This window comes from Brachycentrus maculatus, unplaced genomic scaffold, assembly GCF_059751285.1.
Source record: "Brachycentrus maculatus isolate JH-2025_06_01 unplaced genomic scaffold, ASM5975128v1 h1tg000004l, whole genome shotgun sequence".
Lineage (NCBI taxonomy): Eukaryota > Metazoa > Arthropoda > Insecta > Trichoptera > Brachycentridae > Brachycentrus > Brachycentrus maculatus.
The window spans coordinates 3,790,493-3,810,213 of NW_028280759.1; the positions used below are offsets into that span (position 1 = coordinate 3,790,493).

The 19,721-nt window shown below is 32.6% G+C and overlaps 1 protein-coding gene across 1 annotated transcript; it reads right to left on the reverse strand.

Annotated features, from left to right (window-relative positions):
* Nucleotides 1-848: 848 nt before the first annotated feature.
* Nucleotides 849-18,505, reverse strand: LOC148313969 (uncharacterized). Its single transcript, XM_088277554.1, has 8 exons — nt 18,422-18,505; nt 13,912-13,963; nt 5,715-5,773; nt 5,440-5,596; nt 4,379-4,559; nt 3,577-3,733; nt 3,293-3,444; nt 849-1,716 (listed from the first exon to the last, which is right to left on the reverse strand). Exons 1-8 carry the CDS (start codon nt 18,489-18,491, stop codon nt 1,708-1,710), a joined length of 837 nt encoding a protein of 278 aa, XP_088133680.1. The 5' UTR covers nt 18,492-18,505; the 3' UTR covers nt 849-1,707.
* Nucleotides 18,506-19,721: the final 1,216 nt, after the last annotated feature.

Below are 19,721 nucleotides of genomic sequence, written 5' to 3' on the forward strand. Positions count from 1 at the left end.
TATTATTATTGGTGTGATTGGTATGTTTTTACATAGCAAGGCAGTCCTGTACTGTACAGGTGAAGCGTTATAACTGGCAATTTTGAAATGACCGAAAAGATCAGTATTGAATATTTTTCTAAATTTATCATCACCGTTATAATTTGATTTTAAATGACACTAACCGGGTATGCTTGCTAGTCTAGATTTTCGTTACATTAAAATTCCGCAATATTGGTGACATATTTTTCTTGGATGCCTTTTTATATACTTTATTGTAGTGACAATATTAATACTTTCTTTAATAATCATTAAAAACCGCCTTTACTATTACCCACCTTGTATAAACCAATTCAATATAACAATAAAGTTCATAGAAAATAATAATACTTTAAAAACATGTTCGGTTTTTTATAAAAATCATGCAAAATTATTATGAAATACATATATATATAATATTTTTTGAGCAGTTGTAACTATTTTACATATTTTGAATTACTAAACACTGACACGGTTACTACATAATACAAAATATAACAAGTGTTATCACCATTGCAATAATTTAATTTAAAAAAATGAACAAAATAACAAACTGGAATGTATATTCCATTCTACTTACACAATACCAATTTATGCGAATTTGGTTTAAACTTGTATATCATTCAATAATTAAGAATAATCCCTTGCCCATTGTGATATATGTTCATACATCTCAATATATTATATCATGGTACAAAATGGTTTAAGAAACATGAATTTAAACATGCTTGTGAAAAAATTAAGTTGTAAGATAATAACATTTAAAAGTAAGGTGGAAAAATAATAAAATTAAAAAAAGGAATTACCAGTACCAAAAAGCTATAAAATTATTTTTATATTTTTTTTTAATGTAAAGAAATATTTCTGTGTTTCAATTCAACACATGCAATTTTCTGGATAAGTTTCAGCGACTTGTGATTGAAAAAAGAAATCAACTTGTGGGAGAGAATGGGCATCGAACTTAGAGCCTCTAAAGCCTCTAACTCAGAGTCCGCAATGCTAACCACGGGACCACAGACCGAGTATATGGTATTTTAATTGTAGAGTAATTTTATTGATATGAACATACTAAGGATATAATATGTAGATCATTTAAATGTTGGTGCCAGTAGATATTTTCAAACCTTATTTTTAGCCCTCTAAAATAAATTTTGGAATGGTCTAACTAAACTGAAAAAATCTTTATCTAAAGACCACTTTTTTTGTATTTTTAATATACTTACATCTATTGTAAAGATTACTTTAGTATAAAATTGTATCATTATTATTTAAATATTATTGCTGACAATTTTGGATTATTAAATACTTTTAGTACAATGCCAAATCAAAGATAGAAATTGACATTAGTAAAATGTTTATCATTACTTCTACCACAAAACCATCAACATTGTAAATAAATAACATTAAAAAACTTTATACTTAAAAATATTGCATTTTAAGACACTCGAAGTCAATGTAATATTAGGAGTTTGTAACAACGATCGTATCGCAGTATAGAAACTCAACGATCCAATCGATTTACAGAGAAATATGGATGATCAAAATTATCCCACAGGAAGTGGTTTACATATTTGGTGTTATACAGAAGGAACACATTGTATGTCCGGGACAGTAGTGGGAGTGGTGATGGAAACCGTTCTGCTCCAGTGACACTTCTTCACTGCGCCCACCCCCACTGGAAATATCCACTCACATCACCTGGAACACATACACACTATTAATTGCTATTTTCATTTTGATGCAACGTACCAACGCTGTCTTGAAGGACAAACTTTCGTGTGGTGAACCACACAGTGAAATTTCAACAGTTTTAGAAAATTCATGTACAGTATGGCATTGTTGGATGGGGGGGAACTTACAATAATGCATTGAACCCAATGAAAGTTAAAAGAACAATCATTAAAATAATTTTAAGAAGAAAAAAACCTTTCCAACAAAATTATTGTTTTCAATATTTAAGGTCCCAAAAGTAGAAACTATTTTCCAAAAAACTGCAATTCTCCAACTATTTAAGGGTGAAAATTACCTAAATCTAAATAAAAGCTAATCTTTGAGATATAAACATGACTTTACAATACCAAAATGCAATACCAAAAAAATCCAACAGAACTTCAAATATTTGGGAACTAAGTACTTCAACAACCTTCCTACAAAGATAAAAAAATTGAAGACTTTAAAATGCTTCAAAAATAAATTATATGAATTTTATAAATGTTAAACTAAGAAAGATTTTTTTTTAATAAAAATAAATTGTAAATGTCCCTCTCCAAACACAAGAGCTCAGTCTCTTTTTTGGAGAGAACTGTGTTCTTAATTTCAAGATTGTTAGAAATGTTTAGAAAATTAATTAAAATTGTAAAAACACTGTAACCATATTAAATAAATATTATTTGTAAATTATAACAGATAAAAATCAAAAGTTATAGATATACGCTTTAGCATGAGACCACCACATTTTAAACAGAAAAACATAGCAAAAAAAATAAGAAATAAGAGTACTACTTTAGCTAATACCATATGCAGTACACTTCCGATTTTCCAGGGTCGGTTTAGCTGGAAAGCAGATTATCCGGGACACTTGTCAGTCAATAAAAAAATATTTTATAAAAACAAAAAATATCACAATATGTAGTACTTAAAATATCGAATAAGTTTGTTGTCCGCAGTAAAAGAATAACAGTATCTAACTTTTATGCCATGTTCATGGCCTTTTTTATGTCTTAGTGATCATAACATTTGCAATGAAAATTCTCTGACCTTATCGGTGCGATTTATTCTGCGATAGATCCATTGTTTCAGTATTAGAGTACGGATTCACTAGTGCGGATCTTCAAAATTATCAGATCTTACCCATTTCTAATGCTAACAATACTTTGTGATATCATACTTCAAAAACAAAAAAATTTCAAGGGAAAATTATAAATTTTTAGGTTAGTTGTCTTTATATTTTGTATATTAAAAGCATTGATAACTTTGTGTTATGGTAATAAAATACTCTCCTTATCATCCATTGTTTACTTTTTGTATAAAAGTGGTATTACACAAAGTAAACAATGGATGATAAGGAGAGTGTTTTAGTTGTCTTTAGTCATGTCATGCTGTCAACAGTGAATCTTACTAAGCAAGTATACATCGAAATCGATTATACAGGATTTTTTTCACCATCCATCTCGGAAAATAGGGAGTGTACTGTACATGCAATTAGAAGCTCTACATATACATATATATCTGGAGGACTTTTCTCATCCCAAATTGTCTAGAAACTTAAACAAACCTGCAATATTTGGCTGGCTTCAAACGCCGTACCAGGAAGTAAGATCACGGGTGAGGACACGTGACCAGCCTCCACACAAACCATATTAGGGAATTCATCATCACCAAAATCACCTATTTCCTTGGCACATTCCACCCATGGATTCCATATAACTGAAAAAAAATAGTGCTTACTTAATCAAACACCTCACTACATTGGATGAGCATTAATTTCCATTTGTAAAAAAAAAACACACTTTTTTTTCTTGAAAAAAAAGATTATTTAAGATCGAAAAAATAATTTACCTGTATCTGGAAAATTATATTTCTGAATCCGCATTTTTCTACCACTGACAACATTTGTGATGATATGCTCTTGAGGAGTATTCTGATAAATTCGATCAGTCCATTCAGAAATTGTTACAACTTCTCTACCTTCTTGATACATTGTTCCCTCACGAGTCTGTAAAACAAAAATAAAAATTAAACCTTTTAATTAATTAATTATTTAGCTCCTTTGCACCTCTCAAACATTAGTTGAAACCAGGACCTTCGTTCCTTCATTAGGTAAATTGTAATAATAATCATACAACAAAGTGAAAAATGCTTTCAATATACAAAATATCCTAAATCATTAAGTTATAAAACAAGACGAAAAACACACACGAATATGCCTTGATTCAGAAAGCTATATTTATGTAAATAAGTAATGTGTGTACAAATTTCACAAACTAGAATAAACAAGAAATAAAACTCCAGAAGTAAACCTTCTGATTTTGGCATCTTGAAACCGGTTGTCAACCTGTATTGTCAGGAAATTAATGTTACTGATATATTATATAATAAATAGTTTTTGTCCTGAATGCAAATAAAATAAAATTCGCTGACACTTCTTTATAAATAAAGTGGTGTATGGTATATAGTGCTAAAAAAAATTACAGAAATTCTACTCTCCTTCAATGCGGTCATGAGATTTCAATTTATGCAAACCCAGAGACAATTGCTCTGGTTATTTAATCTGTTTCTATTGCTACTGAAAATACCACTCATCGAGCCTGTGTGTAATTAAAAGCAAAATAAAAATCATATCATAAATTGCAATTCATACCTTATCGATAAAAGTACATCCGTGAAGGCCAGTAATTTGACAACGTCGTACGTCAGGCACTTTGAAATATGTATGCAATAACATATTGAAGCTGAATGTCAAGTCTTTGCTGGGATTGTACACGCCAATATTAAAATGTAACTCCTTTTCACGTAATATTAATCGATATGTAAGACGAAATCTAAAAATAAAGAAAATTTTAGTTTTGCAAAAAGTTATAGTTGAAAAATAATAAAATAAATGTAAAAACTATTTACAAAACACCAAATAGACTATGTTAATTTATTAGTTAAACCATACTATTTAATCAGTTTATCAAGTGATTAGCGTAGCTTACAGCTTGATTTAATTTTGGCCAGTTTAAACTTTCCACCTAAATAAATTATGTACATCAATAATTTTAAGACTTTGTGGATGGTAATTTTAAGATTATTGGTAAGATATTGGCCAAATTTATTTGATACATAAAAAAACAAAACATTATTCACAACATTTTGAGTAAATGTTTTGCTCTAGTGAAATCACTCGTACAGTGTCATAAAATTAATGATATATGTAGTTCTAAAAATTTGAGTAGTGTGGTTGTCAATCATGGGTAGAATTGGTGAATGTTACACGTGTGTAAAGTGATCACTTAACCAGACTATGACAGATCATAGGCCCTGTATAAACCCAGACTACCATATTTTTCTTCATCAATGTTAAGATGTCAAAAATGCAAACCATTATTTTATTTTTTAATGGCTTTTTTCATTACAAAACAAAGAATAAATGAACTAATCAGGATTTTTTTTCAAGTGAACACATCACCCGCGTTGCACAAGAGAAATATTTGTGTTTTTATTATTTGCAAAAAAAAATCAATTTCATATTTCTGTGAGCCTAAGCGGCTCATTGTTAGAAATAGGTATCAAATTGTTGTAGAGTGGGTTGGAACTAAGAAAGTCTGTCTCAAGAGTCCACACGAAAACCTAATTAATATTAATTCCTAAATACTTGAAGAGGTGCCAACTTATGGTCAGATTGATTTGAAAAAGGTTTTAATTTGTAGATTCGCTTACTGATAATTCCACATGGACCTTGTGAAGTCATTATCCATTATTGAAAAAATGGCTTCGACATCTCCGCTCGGGAGCCTCTCTGGCGGTTTCTCTACAAGCCATCTTGCAATTCTCGCAAAACCATGTTGCGGCCCAAATGACCACTGCCCAAATTGCGCTGAAAATGAACAAACATAATTGTCACCACAAATTTGTCACCGCATATGTTATTTCAATATAATATTTAGGTTCATAATATTTATTTGCAATAGATTTCTCAACCTATATCAACTTACGAAACACAAATGGAATTCCACCCCTGATTGCCCTCTTTCCATCAAAAACTGCTTGTTTACTGAAAAAAAAATGATTATCATAAATCAAAATAAGTTTTTTTTTTCAATTGTTATTTCAGAAATGTTTAAAATAACAGTAAAAAAAAATCTTACAATAATACAGTATCTACTCAATGAATTAGGGCCACGCAGAATTTCACGCAATTTCTCAATTCAAACAGGAATAACTCAGAGAAAACCTTGAATAAAACAAAATTGAATTTTATTTACACATGAAAACTTTATTACGCTTAAATTATGCAAATATTTTCATATAAATATAGTTAGTATTTAGTATTTCCACCTTTGGCAGAAATAACTGCCTCAATTCTTTTTGGCATACTTAAAATGCACTGTTTTATCATGTTTTTTATTTCTTCGTCTTCTGACCAAATTTTTTGAATATTTTTTTTTAGATAGTCTACTGTCGGATTTGGAAATGAGTATACCTTATTTTTAACATGCTCCATACGTTTTCTATAGGATTAAGGTCCGGAGAATTTCCAGGCCAGGGGAGCAAGGGCAGATTTTTGTTAGACAAAATTTTTATTATTGATTTAGCCCGGTGGCAAGGTGCCCCATCCTGCATGAAGGTGTATGGACCTTCTGTTGGGTCGAGTGTATGGTAGAAGGGCAATAAAATTCGTTCGAGGACCTGCTTATAGGAATTTCGGTTCATTGTTCCTTCCACGAAAAACAACGGCCCAGGTAAATTGTTAATAATACATGACCATATCATTGTTGCAGGGGGGTGTTTGATAACTTTTACCACACAGGCCTCATTGTAACGTTCCATTGGTGTTCTCCTGACGAATCGACGGCTCTCTGTCGCGGCTTCTAACTGGCACTCATCACTAAAGATGACCTGAAAAATAATGAAAATTTAAGTTTAATTCAAATATATAAGTTTATTTACTAAAATGATATGTTGAAAATTCAATTTAAATAAATACCTTTTTCCAATCATCTACCGAGTAATTTCGATGTAGCCTGGCCCATTTTAATCGATCCGCTTTCATTCATGGTGTCAATTTTGGTACTTTTACAGGGCGCCTGCATTTTAGATTTACTTCGTAAAGACGTCGCCTCAGTGTTGATACCGATATATTTATACCCTCTTCTTCCAATTTTATTTTTAATGTTTTTGCTGATGCACTACGGTTTTCTAAGGCACTTTGAACGATTTTTCGATCAGTCCTCGGTGTTGTTTTTCTAATCCTACGACAGTTCTTTCGCCGATTGCTGGTGGCGGGTGACTGATTTTTTATTGATTTTGAAATTCGGTCCACTGTTTGACGAGAAACGTTTTCTTTTTTTGAAATTTCTCTATTAGATAGTATTCCTAATTTCAGTATCACTATAACACTAGACTTTTTTTCCTCAGAAATGTCTTTACTTTTTCCCATTTTGTCCTTTTCAAAAAAAACACTTGTGTTTACAAAAAAAAATTATACTTTATGAACTAAAATTAAAAATTAAGTTTTTTTCACAAGACACGATAACTATATAACCTCTCTGAACAAAACAACAACCAGAACTCAAGAAACTTCACTAATAAATGAGATAGGACTATTTTTTGAACTTTCAACTATCTGTCTACCTGTGCTAATTAGGGACCTTTCTCAGAAAAAGGGTTTGAAATTTTGTAAAGGCTTAAATAATCCAGGTATATTTAACATATTATTGAAGGTAATATACATGATATTAGATGTCAATAGAAAACTTAAAGTATTTATGTAAAATAAATATAATAATCCAAAAGATTTCAGAGTATTCAAAAAAATAATGGGTGGCCCTAATTCATTGAGTAGATACTGTAGTAAGTAAAATAGAATCACTTTTCAGTAGTTGAAAGGAACCAATAATATTTATAATTGTATGCTACTTTTTCTCACAGTTTTACACCTATCCAAATATATGAATACTTGAAGATCCTAAATTACGTACTACCTATATAAAAAAAAATCGTCAATGATTGAAATACACACATCACATATTTATTTTTTGGTATGACGGCGCGAAAAAAAACTCGAAAATTTAAAAAACACCAAAAGAAAAATAACCCATAAATCGTAACATTAAAATAAAAATAAATATAATTGACAAATCGAAAACTCAAAAGCAGTGAAATCAAAGGGGCTTCCTTTCGTTGGCCCGTAGGGTCGAACATTTTTTTAGCTTGAAAGGCCTACCTTTTGACCCAAAGAAATACGTTTACTGACTGAAAAATGTACACATCCGAATTTAAAATAAACCTATTGCAAGATCTTTAGTATTAAACGATGCAATAATCTAAATCATGGGCTTAGCCGAGTAAAAAAACTTGTAAATCTATACAGATAAAAATTTAAATGTTCAATTATTCAAAATCTTAAATCTCTTAAGTTATACACCGATTGATTGCTTTTAAATTTTTACGCAACTTTGCATTAGAATACACGCTAGTTTTTATATTTCAATGTAAATAAAAAAATAAATTTTCGTTTGTTAAAAATCTTAAGTCTCCTTAAATTATCCACCGATTGCTTTGAAATTTTGATACTAATATTTTAATTGTTTTTAAATATATTTTTTTCTTTTCAAGGTAACCAGGCTAAGCCACAGCAATGTGTGACCGGGTACAACTAGTAATAAATAAGTTAAAATACGGTAATGCGACTGAATTATTAAATATGTTGTAATTATTGGTTTCATTTAAATACGTTCGCATTTATAAAAAAATAATAAAATAGGTAGGTTATATTTTCCGAACGACTGGATGTTTCAATAAAATCAAATTTGTAGAGAGTTGCAACCAACTTCGAGGGTTATAGGTACGTATAATATAAACTTGGGACTTCTTACAAGCAAAAGCCAACTGAGAAACGGGAGAATTTTCATCATAATTATTTATCAACCAGTTGCCACCCCACAGAATTAGAGAAGGGCGACAACTACGCCGCAGCGAGCTAACCTGCTAATTTGGTAATCATGTCAGTGTGAGTATAGGAGCTGCAAGGGTATTAGTGCCGAGGAGTATCAGATACGCGTACAATATGTTAAGAAAGGTGTGTTGAGATGGTTTGGACACGTAGAACGAATGAGTGAGAAAAGAACGGTAAAACAAATTTATGAGGCGAATTTAATTGAAAAAGGAGCAGAGGAAGACCGAGAAAAACTTGGCACGATCAAGTTTGCCAAATACTTGAAAGTGGTCAGGTTAGGAGTCGAAACAATCGGCGGGTATGTATGAGGAGATGCATGAACGTGGAAGAGGCGAAGAATGGTTGTAAGGACAGAGTGGTGTGGCGTCTATTCTCTCTGCCTACCCCTGCGGGGAAGCGGCGTGATGGTTAATTAGTTAAAAAATATATATATACGTAATTCGGCCAGGACACGTTTTATTTATAGTATACGTAAATACCTAATAGGTATAAAAAAGGGTTGTAAGGTTGAACTGGGAATAATTGAAAATATTAAGAAGAGTCCTATAAGGTGGCATGGACATGTGGAGCGAATGGATAATGAGAGAATGACTAATGAAGTATATGTGGCGAATGTGGATGGGAGAACAGAAAAAGACTAGGCACGACCAGATCAATCAGAACCTAAAATCTGGTGGTGTCAAAAATCTGCGTATTCGAAGGGCATGTATGACTAGATATATGGATGTGAAGGAAGCGTGGAGTGTATGTCAGGACAAAAGGGTGTGGTGTTCAATCCTCTTACCTCCAAGAAATTTGAGTTGACCCGCTACACCCCAACGCAATTAGGGTAGAATATTGATTATTTAAAAAAAGGTTAGGTATTCAAAGCGGGATTTTCCTTTTTATCTTGATATATCCTTGCACTGGTATACAATAATACAACTAGGGACGCCCCGATCAGTTTGCCGATAAGTCGGCGTAACAGAAACCAAAAAATAAGGTAATAATAACAATTAAGAAATAATTTGAGATGGTTTATGCATGTAAAACGAATGAGTGAAGAAATAACAGTAAAACAAATTTAAAAAGCGAATGTAGAAGTAATAATGCAGAATAACGAATAAGTGAAGAAAGAATAGTGAAACCAATTTACGAGGCGAATGTACATGAAATACGAAAACCGAGAAAAACTTAGCATGATCAAGTATTTCAAATTCTTGAAATTGGTCAGGTCAAGAGCTGAAATAATCGGCGGATATGTATGAGGAGGTGCATTAATGTAGAAGAGGCGAGGATTGTTTGCAAAGACAGATTGGTGTGGCGTTCTATTCTCTCTGTCTATCCGTGTTGGTTAATTAGAAGGATTCAGTATATAACCACTCACCGAGATTTTTACGTCTACCGGTTTCGAGACGTACCCGTCTCTTCGTCAGGACAATCACTAACACAGCATGCAAACAATACTACCCTTCACCATAATAGCACCATTTACACACTCAAAACTACACAAAATGTCTAACACATGCGATTTTTGGTCGACCCGAAGACCAACATGCACTATAGTTTTCAATAGAGACATGCGTTACGAGCCGAGGATAAATGTGCATTAAAATTAGACCTGTAATCGAATCAACTTATATACTCGTTTAGCCTCATGCACGTGTTTAATGCACGTTTAGCCTCGGCTCGTAACGCATGTCTCTATTGAAAACTATAGTGCATGTTGGTCTTCGGGTCGACCAAAAATCGCATGTGTTAGACATTTTGTGTAGTTTTGAGTGTGTAAATGGTGCTATGGTGGTGAAGGGTAGTATTGTTTGCATGCTGTGTTAGTGATGGTCCTGACGAAGAGACGGGTACGTCTCGAAACCGGTAGACGTAAAAATCTCGGTGAGTGGTTATATACTAATTTTATTAACATTTTTGTAAAAAAATAAATAAGTAAAAATGACTAACCACAAAGTAAATGCTTTAAATATTAATAATATTGAGAATATAAGGATTCAATTGAACGTAGCTGATTTTTACCGGCAAAGAAACAACATTGTATATAAAAAATAACCCTTGTAAATATTCACAATACGTAGGCGTATACAGATGCTGTGAAATTTGAGACATGCTGTTAAATTCATACTAAAAAGAGATTAAGCTGTTCCTACCCTCCGCACCCTACCCTTATCCAGTTAAAAGCTTCATATTTTCTAGTAAATTACCGGTGCTTAAGAACCGCATGTAAATTTGGCTGGAATTACAATGAAAAAATAATGCCTTACCTACGTAGTGTAGGTAACTTTACTTCTGAACATTCATTTCTAACGACATTTTACTATAAAACCTGTTGTCGATCACTATTGTCAGGAATTAATAATACCAAAAAAGAAAATTGATAAATATTCGTTTTTTACTGAATAGAAGCGAAGTCAAAACTTCCGAATTGAATCGATGCCCTGATTAAAACTTTGGAATTGTAATCGAAAGTAAATTACATTGGGATTAATGATATTACACGAAAAAGATTAACAAGGAAAATATTTCGGAAAACTAGATTTTGTCATATGAAAGGGCGATATGAAAATACGAGTATATGCATAACCCAAAGCCTACGTAGGGCTTAATATATTAATATGACTTGCATTGCTTATCGCTAACCAACCAGAATCTATAATAGTAAGCCATGTATAAACACACGTAGCAAAATGAAAAACAACTTATTTTATGAAAATACGTATCAATTTTATTACAATTACATCATAATTATTATAATTATGGCACCCTTATATTCACTAAATGATGAAAACTTTTCGATCATCTGTGACCCATCCCCATTTTAGTGTGAAAATACGCGTCGAATAAGAGTTTAATGATTTAAGGCATAGGTCGGCAAATTGTGGCTCCGGAGTCGCATGCGGCGGCTCTTTGACCTTTTAAGTGCGGCTCCGGAACAAATATCCGCGAGAAGGTCCTTCGACTCTACGTATTCATGCAATATTTTTGAAGCATGAACCTTATTGAAAGCAAACTGAAAAATCATCTTATTGACGAGCACCTGCAAACGTGCTAAAAATAACGATATACAAACCTGACTCGATCAAGCTTTCAAAGGAGATGCAAGGACATCATTCGAAATTTTAGTGTTCTAATGATTAAAGAAAACACTTATTTTTATACCACTTGAGTTTTATTAAAGACTACTAGTTTCAGAAGCTAAACTTCCATCATTCAGGTCTGAATAATAACTGTTCAGTTATTATTTAGACCTGAATGATGGAAGTTTAGCTTCTGAAACTAGCAGTCTTTAATAAAACTCAAGTGGTATAAAAACAAGTGTTTTCTTTAATCATTGTAACATGTCTTACCAAAGTTAATGCCGAAACAATGAAAGAGTGTGAAATCGAGTTTTATTGGGTATACCAGTAATTTAATAAAGGTCTTAAATTATAATATACATGTACTAGAATTGTAAAACCGATTTAGTTCTCGAGAAAAAAATTAATCGTTACAATGTGAATATTTTGCTCTTTCGCTAATAAGTTTGTCGACCACTGATTTCAGGGATTTTTTCTTCTTCAAATTTTTATTTCCATTCTCGCGATGCCGAAAGGAAAGTGGGAAAATTCGGGGAAAATGAAAAAGTACGTAAAGAAAATTGAGGGGGTTTGGGTTCTTTGCCGCTTCTATTTATTCCCAAATACAATGCAGCAAAAAAGGTACCCACGTACGTGTACGCGTTATAAATTATGTTCATACATCGGTTCGCTAGTCGGGGAGCGGTGGTCGGTGTGAGATTTCGGGAACATCGGCTGTTAACAGCGTGCCCTTAGTTAGCGCAGTTCCCCAAAGGGACCCACACACGCGTACGGTGACTGCGAATACAGCGAATGCTTATCGACCGATTGTGTTATGATGAAACGCGGTGATAGAGGCGACAAGGAAGGGGAATGTAATTAGAGAGGGAGAGAAAGGCCCAACTGGCCGAGACCATTTGTCTTCGGCAAGATGGGAGATGGGAGGAGCGGGCCCGGGGAGGAATCCTATGCGAAAGAAGCGGCAAAGGGAATGTGGCGAGACCAGAAGCAAAAACTCGACGGCAAATTCTGCAGACGAGCGCCAACTCCTCAGGGGCGGACCGCAACGCTCTAAAATTTCCATTTTATATTGTTTACCATTCTACGTAAGTATATACGATTTGAAAGATTAATCACACTTTTAAAACTAATTTAATGCATTTTTTTATTATTATTTATCAGGCACTGGATTTTTCATCCCAAGGATGATATAAAACTATTCAAGGCTCTCGCTCTGTCCTAAAAAATATATGTATTAGTCCTAATTCTAAGTTAATCACACTTATGTAAAATTAGAGAAACCTATATACTTTACAATTTCTCGACTGATCACCATCATTAGCCAAAATTGCATATCTATACAACTTATAAAGATTACAACTAAGAAAAGAATCCTATAACTACGCATATGTACATCTTTTAAAAATTAATGCAATATGGATTTTCAATAACGGGCAGAATGGTACACAAGAGTATAAAGTGATTACCTAAGCCAGGTCGTAAGCCCTGGAGCACTCAGACTACCATTTTCATTCGAAAAAAATATAGATGCTTAGTCTCATTTAAGACGCCTATAATTGAACGCGTGTTGAATTAAATTGTTCAATACTTTTTCTGGTCTCAGTCCATACCCGAGTGGTGCATTGGGCACCGTGTCAAACAACGCGGTGTCAACTCGATCGTCAATCGTGTGAAGGCGGAGTAATTAGTCCTACACCGATGATTATGAAGAGAAAGAGATGACGTAAGTGAAGGCAGAATAGTAGGTACGAAAATGAAAATAGGAGTCGGGTTGGATACCCACCCGTACTGGAACAAGCTTGTGACTGCCGTGAACGTTTTATTATATTATAATAAAAATCTGTTATAGTATTATATACTAAGATTAATAACATTTTTGTAAATAATTGATAGTCGGCGTTACGAGGCTTCCCTGCGCTGCCCCCTGGCAAAGTTAGTTTTTGCGTCGGAAGGCTTGCGGCCCATCGCCGCCCTACTCCCTCGTCCTTCCATTCCGCGCCGAAACACGTTCTCTTTTCCAGGGTAATTGTGTTTTTCCAAATCGAATAAAGGACTTTAATTATTCATACGGTGTCCCTCGCAGACCGGGCGAATTTCAAAATTATGCCTCCGTATTAGGTGACCCGATAGAATTATTGTAATTGCATTAAATTTCAGCGTACGTACCTCACAAAAAGCTGCTCCTGGTTGTTTACTCGCCATGACACCACTGTTGCTCCTGCGAATTCAATGAAATTTCATACATTATTAATTAAATCGGCGCGCCAGTACTTATAGCATCGACGTGGAACTATAGCATTTTCCCACTAATTTGCGATGTTCGTGTGTACTTTACGTGGCGAGTGCCTTGAATAAAGACTAGAATGCAAAACAGGACACACTGCACAATCTTGTAATTAAATAAACTCGGTTTAATTTACTTTTCACTCTAAATAAACATTAAAACATTGCGACCTAAACTTTTCGAACGAGGTGTGCAAATACTTATAGCATTGACATGGAACTGTAGCATTTTCCTTTTATGTATTAAGTTTTAAATCAAAAACAGATTTTTCCAGTCTACTATGTTGTATTTTATTGTAAAAAAAAAAACACATAAAACCAATATTGTGACAATTGTTTCGCGTAGTTATGACATTTTCTAACGAATGTGTGAAATTGCCATTCGCCTAGTTATAGCATTCGTTTGAAAATGCCATTTGACATTTTTATGTGTTTTTTTAACAATAAAATACAACTTAGTAGACTCAAAAAATCTGTGTTTGATTTAACGTTTAATACATTAATTAAAATGGAGTTCTACAAATCAAACGCCAAATCAATAAAAGCATTTTCCCACTTATTTGCTATGTTCGTGTGTACGAGTACATAAGAAAATATTTAAATTTCACACTGTTTCTGTGGGCCTAAGCGGCTCATTATTAGAAATAGGTATCAAATTGTGATAGAGTGGGTTCGAACTGACCTAAGAGTCCGCGACACTAACCACGGGACCACAGCCCGACACGAAGTTGTATACCCGTACTCGTACTAGCTTGCGTAAGTTGTAAAATCACAGCATGCTCCACATTCAAAGGGGCTTCATTGGAAATTACGTTTTTAAGTTTTTCGACAACATTTTTCGTTTATATTTTTAATTTACACTATTTTATCGCCTAGGCATTATTTAACATTCCATTTGATTAGTATTTTCATAGATAAGTAATCAGAACCATATAGGCGGAATCCACATATACTAACTTGCACTTCCCTTAGAGACCGACGAAAAACGTGTAGGTAAAGGAAAAAAAAAATTCTAGAAAAGCATAACGTGATGAGGTTGTCCATCTTGAAAATTTTTCGTTCCACTGGAAATTTTAATATTCAGATATTAACTGCGCCTCATTTTCTTTTTATTTACAAATATGAAACTAATAGGATCTTCCTCGTCTAATCTAAGAACTTTGGAATAAGAAAAAAAGTAATTTACATTGTGGTTTCGCATTGTATGTACAATTCAGTAATAACTATGTAAGTTTTGTACTTAATGCCTATAATTTATTCATTGTTCCGATATATACATGACAGTTAAAATCTCTCGAGTATATAACTAACACGTGTGTTGATTAAATGATTGGTACAAAAAGATATAGAAAGAAGAAATAGGTAAAGATATAGAAAGGAGAGTGAACGCTGGAAACAGAGTCAATGGTGCACGAAAATCAGTTATTGCAAATAAAAACCATTCAGCGAAACCTTAACCGGCAAAGCACAATGGAGTCCTGGTTCCAAGCCTAATTTTTGGAAGTGAAGCATTGGCAAATGAAGGATGAAAGTAGACTGAATGCAGTCGAAATGCGATTTCTTGAACGAATATACAGCAAAACGATGTATGCTTAAACTGACCGTTTATTTTTGTCCTCAAAACGATACATCTACCAATTTTTACGTAATAGTATGTATATTCAAGAAAACACGTGTATTTTTTCATAGTTTTTATGTATTATTTAAAAGAAAAGGAAGGTAGATAAAGAAAATAAGAGGAAAATAAGAGGAAAAAAATATATACATGTGAAAAAAATATGTTTTATCATTATTTAAATAAAGAGTCGGCGGTCTTTATATAAATTAGTTAGTCTTTGCACATGACTCACCAGCCACCTGCAGTAGCCATATGCACCGAAATCAAGCTAGGATTGGTTCAGAAAAGTTATATAAAACGACTATACTACAAACTACCGTCGATTTTTTGCACTTTTTTTTAAAATTGTTACCGTGTGTTCCTCTTTTTTTGAAAACGGGACATTTCGACGTCCCGTAACTTTACTTGGGAACAACGGGACGTATGGTCACTTTATGTATGCTAGATGTTCGAATAGTGATATAAGGAAAGAATGCAAGGCTGAAATAAGCATTATCGACAAAATTAAGAAAGGTGTGTTCAGATGGTCTGGGCATGCGAATCGAATGAGTGAAGAAAGAACAGTAAAACAAATTTATGAGGCGAATCTGTTTGGTAACAGGAGCAGAGGAACACCGAGGAAAACTCGTATTGAAATCACGTCATGATTAAAAGCTGTTTAATTTGATTCCATCCCTGCTAGGTTTAAACATTTTAAGAACGTAATGTGAAAAAAAAAATTGATTTTTTTTAGAAATGTTGAAACTTTTTAGAAACATCAACTGCCCAACGATAAATGTTTATGTTGGAAAAGCCTACGTTTTAACGTTTCCATAAACTTTTTTTTTTAATTTGAACTCAACATTTTTAGTTTCAAAATAATTTTTAGATCGATTCACCGAAGGAAAATGGGTCAAAATCACGATCTTTTTAGGTCGATAGGTCGATAACCCCACAGACAAATAGAATAATAGCTATTAAAAAAATTAAAACTCAAAAAATTTAAATAGGCTAAATTGAAAAATTATATTAATTTGTTGTAAGACCTTTTTTTAATTAAATTAGAAGTGGATAGTGGGTTTTTAAATAACCCCTACGATTCTCATGACGATTAATTTACATTATTTAATATCGCAAAGTCTAAAGGCTTTATGGAATTCTGATGTTAATATGATCAGAAGTTAATTGTTAATGTCCTTGGAAAAACAATTACACATTATCATGCTTACATCGCTTCACATTCACATGCATAAACTTAAAAAAACACAACATCATGCATAATACCGAAATATTAAAATAAATAATGGCACGCATCCATGAATGTACTGAGAGATGCTCATTCGAGGGGGGAGTTTTAAAAACGTTCAAGAATTCGCAATAACTGCTATTCTTTTACAACTCTAGAATTATAACATTAAATTAAAAATTCGGGGGAACATTAACGATAATAATTGCGAATTCAATTGAATTCAATAAACTACATGGAAAATAATAATCATTTTATAAAAATGATATTTTCTGGTGTTTCTCATGTATGCGATTGTAATCCATGATTCGGACCTCACATACTAATAAGAGTTTCTGCTCAGTAAAAAGCTTCTTTTCATCTCACGATTCAAGAACAACGTTTCAAAATTGGCTCATATATATAGAACTTCCAAGAATTTGAGTAGTGTGGTTGTCAATAATGGGTAGAATTGGTGAATGTTACACTTGTGTAAAGTGATCACTTAAACCAGCCTATAACGGCCGTCAGCCCCGTAGACGCCCAGAGTTCCATATTCTTCTTCATCTTTGATGAGATGTCAAAAATAATGACAAAAAACTCATATAATTGGAGATAATCCAGATTTGTGAACACGCATTTGGACACAATAAAAATGTTGAAAATAATGATCATAAAAAAACAAGTTTTCTGTCGAAATATTTAGTTTTTTGTGCAGAATAATGTGCACATCGGCGGGGTCATTCCTAAGCAATATCTTCGAACCGTCTAAAATCATGGAATTAAATGAGAAGGGAGTATTTATCCCCTTTGTAGGCATTAAACTATTATTTCAAACACAAATACTTAGATACAAGAGTGTAGATTTCTAGATAATGTTTTTAATGAAAATATTTATTGATTTGACGGCGGTTTTTTTCTCTTTTTTATATATATTTTTTAATGTAATTTAAGGGAACATAAAAAAATATGCATACATATTTGGAATACTCTAATAAACCAAGTATAATTTCATCAGTCATAATTAATTATAATTTTTCTACAATTTTACAAAAACACAGTTATTATTTGAACTTATATCTACCGGTTTAGGACAAATTTACGAATCTACTATTTACTATGTGTCTATTAACTATCTGTATGGATAAGTTTGTAAAAGTGTATTTGTATTGAATAATTAAAAAAATTATTTGTGTTGGCTACCTTCAAATAAAAACAGTTGTAGAAGTTTAATAACTTTGAATATATCAAAGTTTACAAGAAGTTATAAGTATGTTTTCAATTATTGGGTATTTAAAAGTTTAATTTTCATTATTAACTGTCGCTAATTTTTGCTAGTTACCGTAAAAATAATTTGCACTGTTTTCTTTAACGTAATTTATTTTATATACAGTAATAACAGAAGTAAAAGTGTGTTGATTAACGAGTGTTTTTTATAGGTTATATTTTTTTATGAATGAAAAAAAGTCAAGTTAAAATGACATGAATGAAGGCCAAATATTAAAGAAAAAACTTGATGTACGGATTGACAAACATAATATTCATGCAAAAAATACATTTAGTTAACTTACCGTGTAAGTTTACTGTGCAAGTCGTATTATTCCCTCTGTCAAGAACGACGACACTTGTCGCAGCTGCCATTTTACTTAGAGAATGTTTCCTTGTGTTGTATGTTGTACAGAAATTTAGTCGCATGACAACACTTAAAATTAAAAAAAAAAAAAAACAACTTTCACGTAGGAACCGCATTGAAATAAGTACTTACCTATTCGTCGACCAAGCTCTATATGTAATTCGTAAATATACGTAAAAACAAATTGCAGTAGATTTTTTTAGACACATAATTCATGAAACTCTTCACAAATGTTCTTTATAAAATATCTTGCCTTTTGAAGCTTATTTTGATTTACAAACTGGAAATTCCATGATCAAATGTGCTCTTACAAATCTAAAAATATCTTTCGCCTAGGTAATTTTAATATGAATTCATTTTATTGGGGTTATTTATTAATTGCTTAAATGCTTTTTCAGCCTTGCAGGTCATTTCAATTTAATTATCCGAGACATCATGTAACCTATTAAGGTGGAGACTGACCGGAGCATTTTGTCGTAAAATAACGTAACATTGCTCGCGGCGAGCATCCGAAACTATAGATGGAACACTCGGCTCACTATACTGACTACCTGAATGCTCGCATCGTAACATGTTACGTTACAACGAAATGCTCCGGTCAGTCTTCACCCTTACACTTCAGTGATGGTTTATGTGATAAGTAACTTATTATTTTAAACCAGTTTCAGACATAAATCTATCTGAAGTTAATAAAAGATAAGCGTATTACATTATGACCTCTTCTCATCTGAATCGTCCTTAGGTCTATATTGAGTCGTTCATCATCGCACCCTTATAAAATACGGTGTATTTCCCTTTTATTTATTTTAGATGGAGACATCTACATCTCAATAAATAGATAAAAAATTGATTAAGTTCGCACATTTAAGGAGTCAAAGATTAAATACAAATGATTGTGACTAATCTTCCAATAGGGCCAAAATTACAAAACAATATTAAAATTAGAATATACCTCAAGCTTTAGGAGCAACCACTGTAATAGTTCAATTTCAAATAAAAAATTCCCTTTATGCCATACATGCTAATATTTCAAAACAAATGATTTTTTTGAGAATATACTAATATATAATAAATTGTTAGCAATAAATCCACAATTGAAATTTCCTAGCAATCTAATAGTTACTACAAGACCTCAATGCCGTCTGATTGCTTCCCTATTACTGAAGTATTCAATTGCCATCTATTTATTTCCAGTAGAGGAGAGAACCAAATTATACGGTAACATTTTTCAGAGTAAT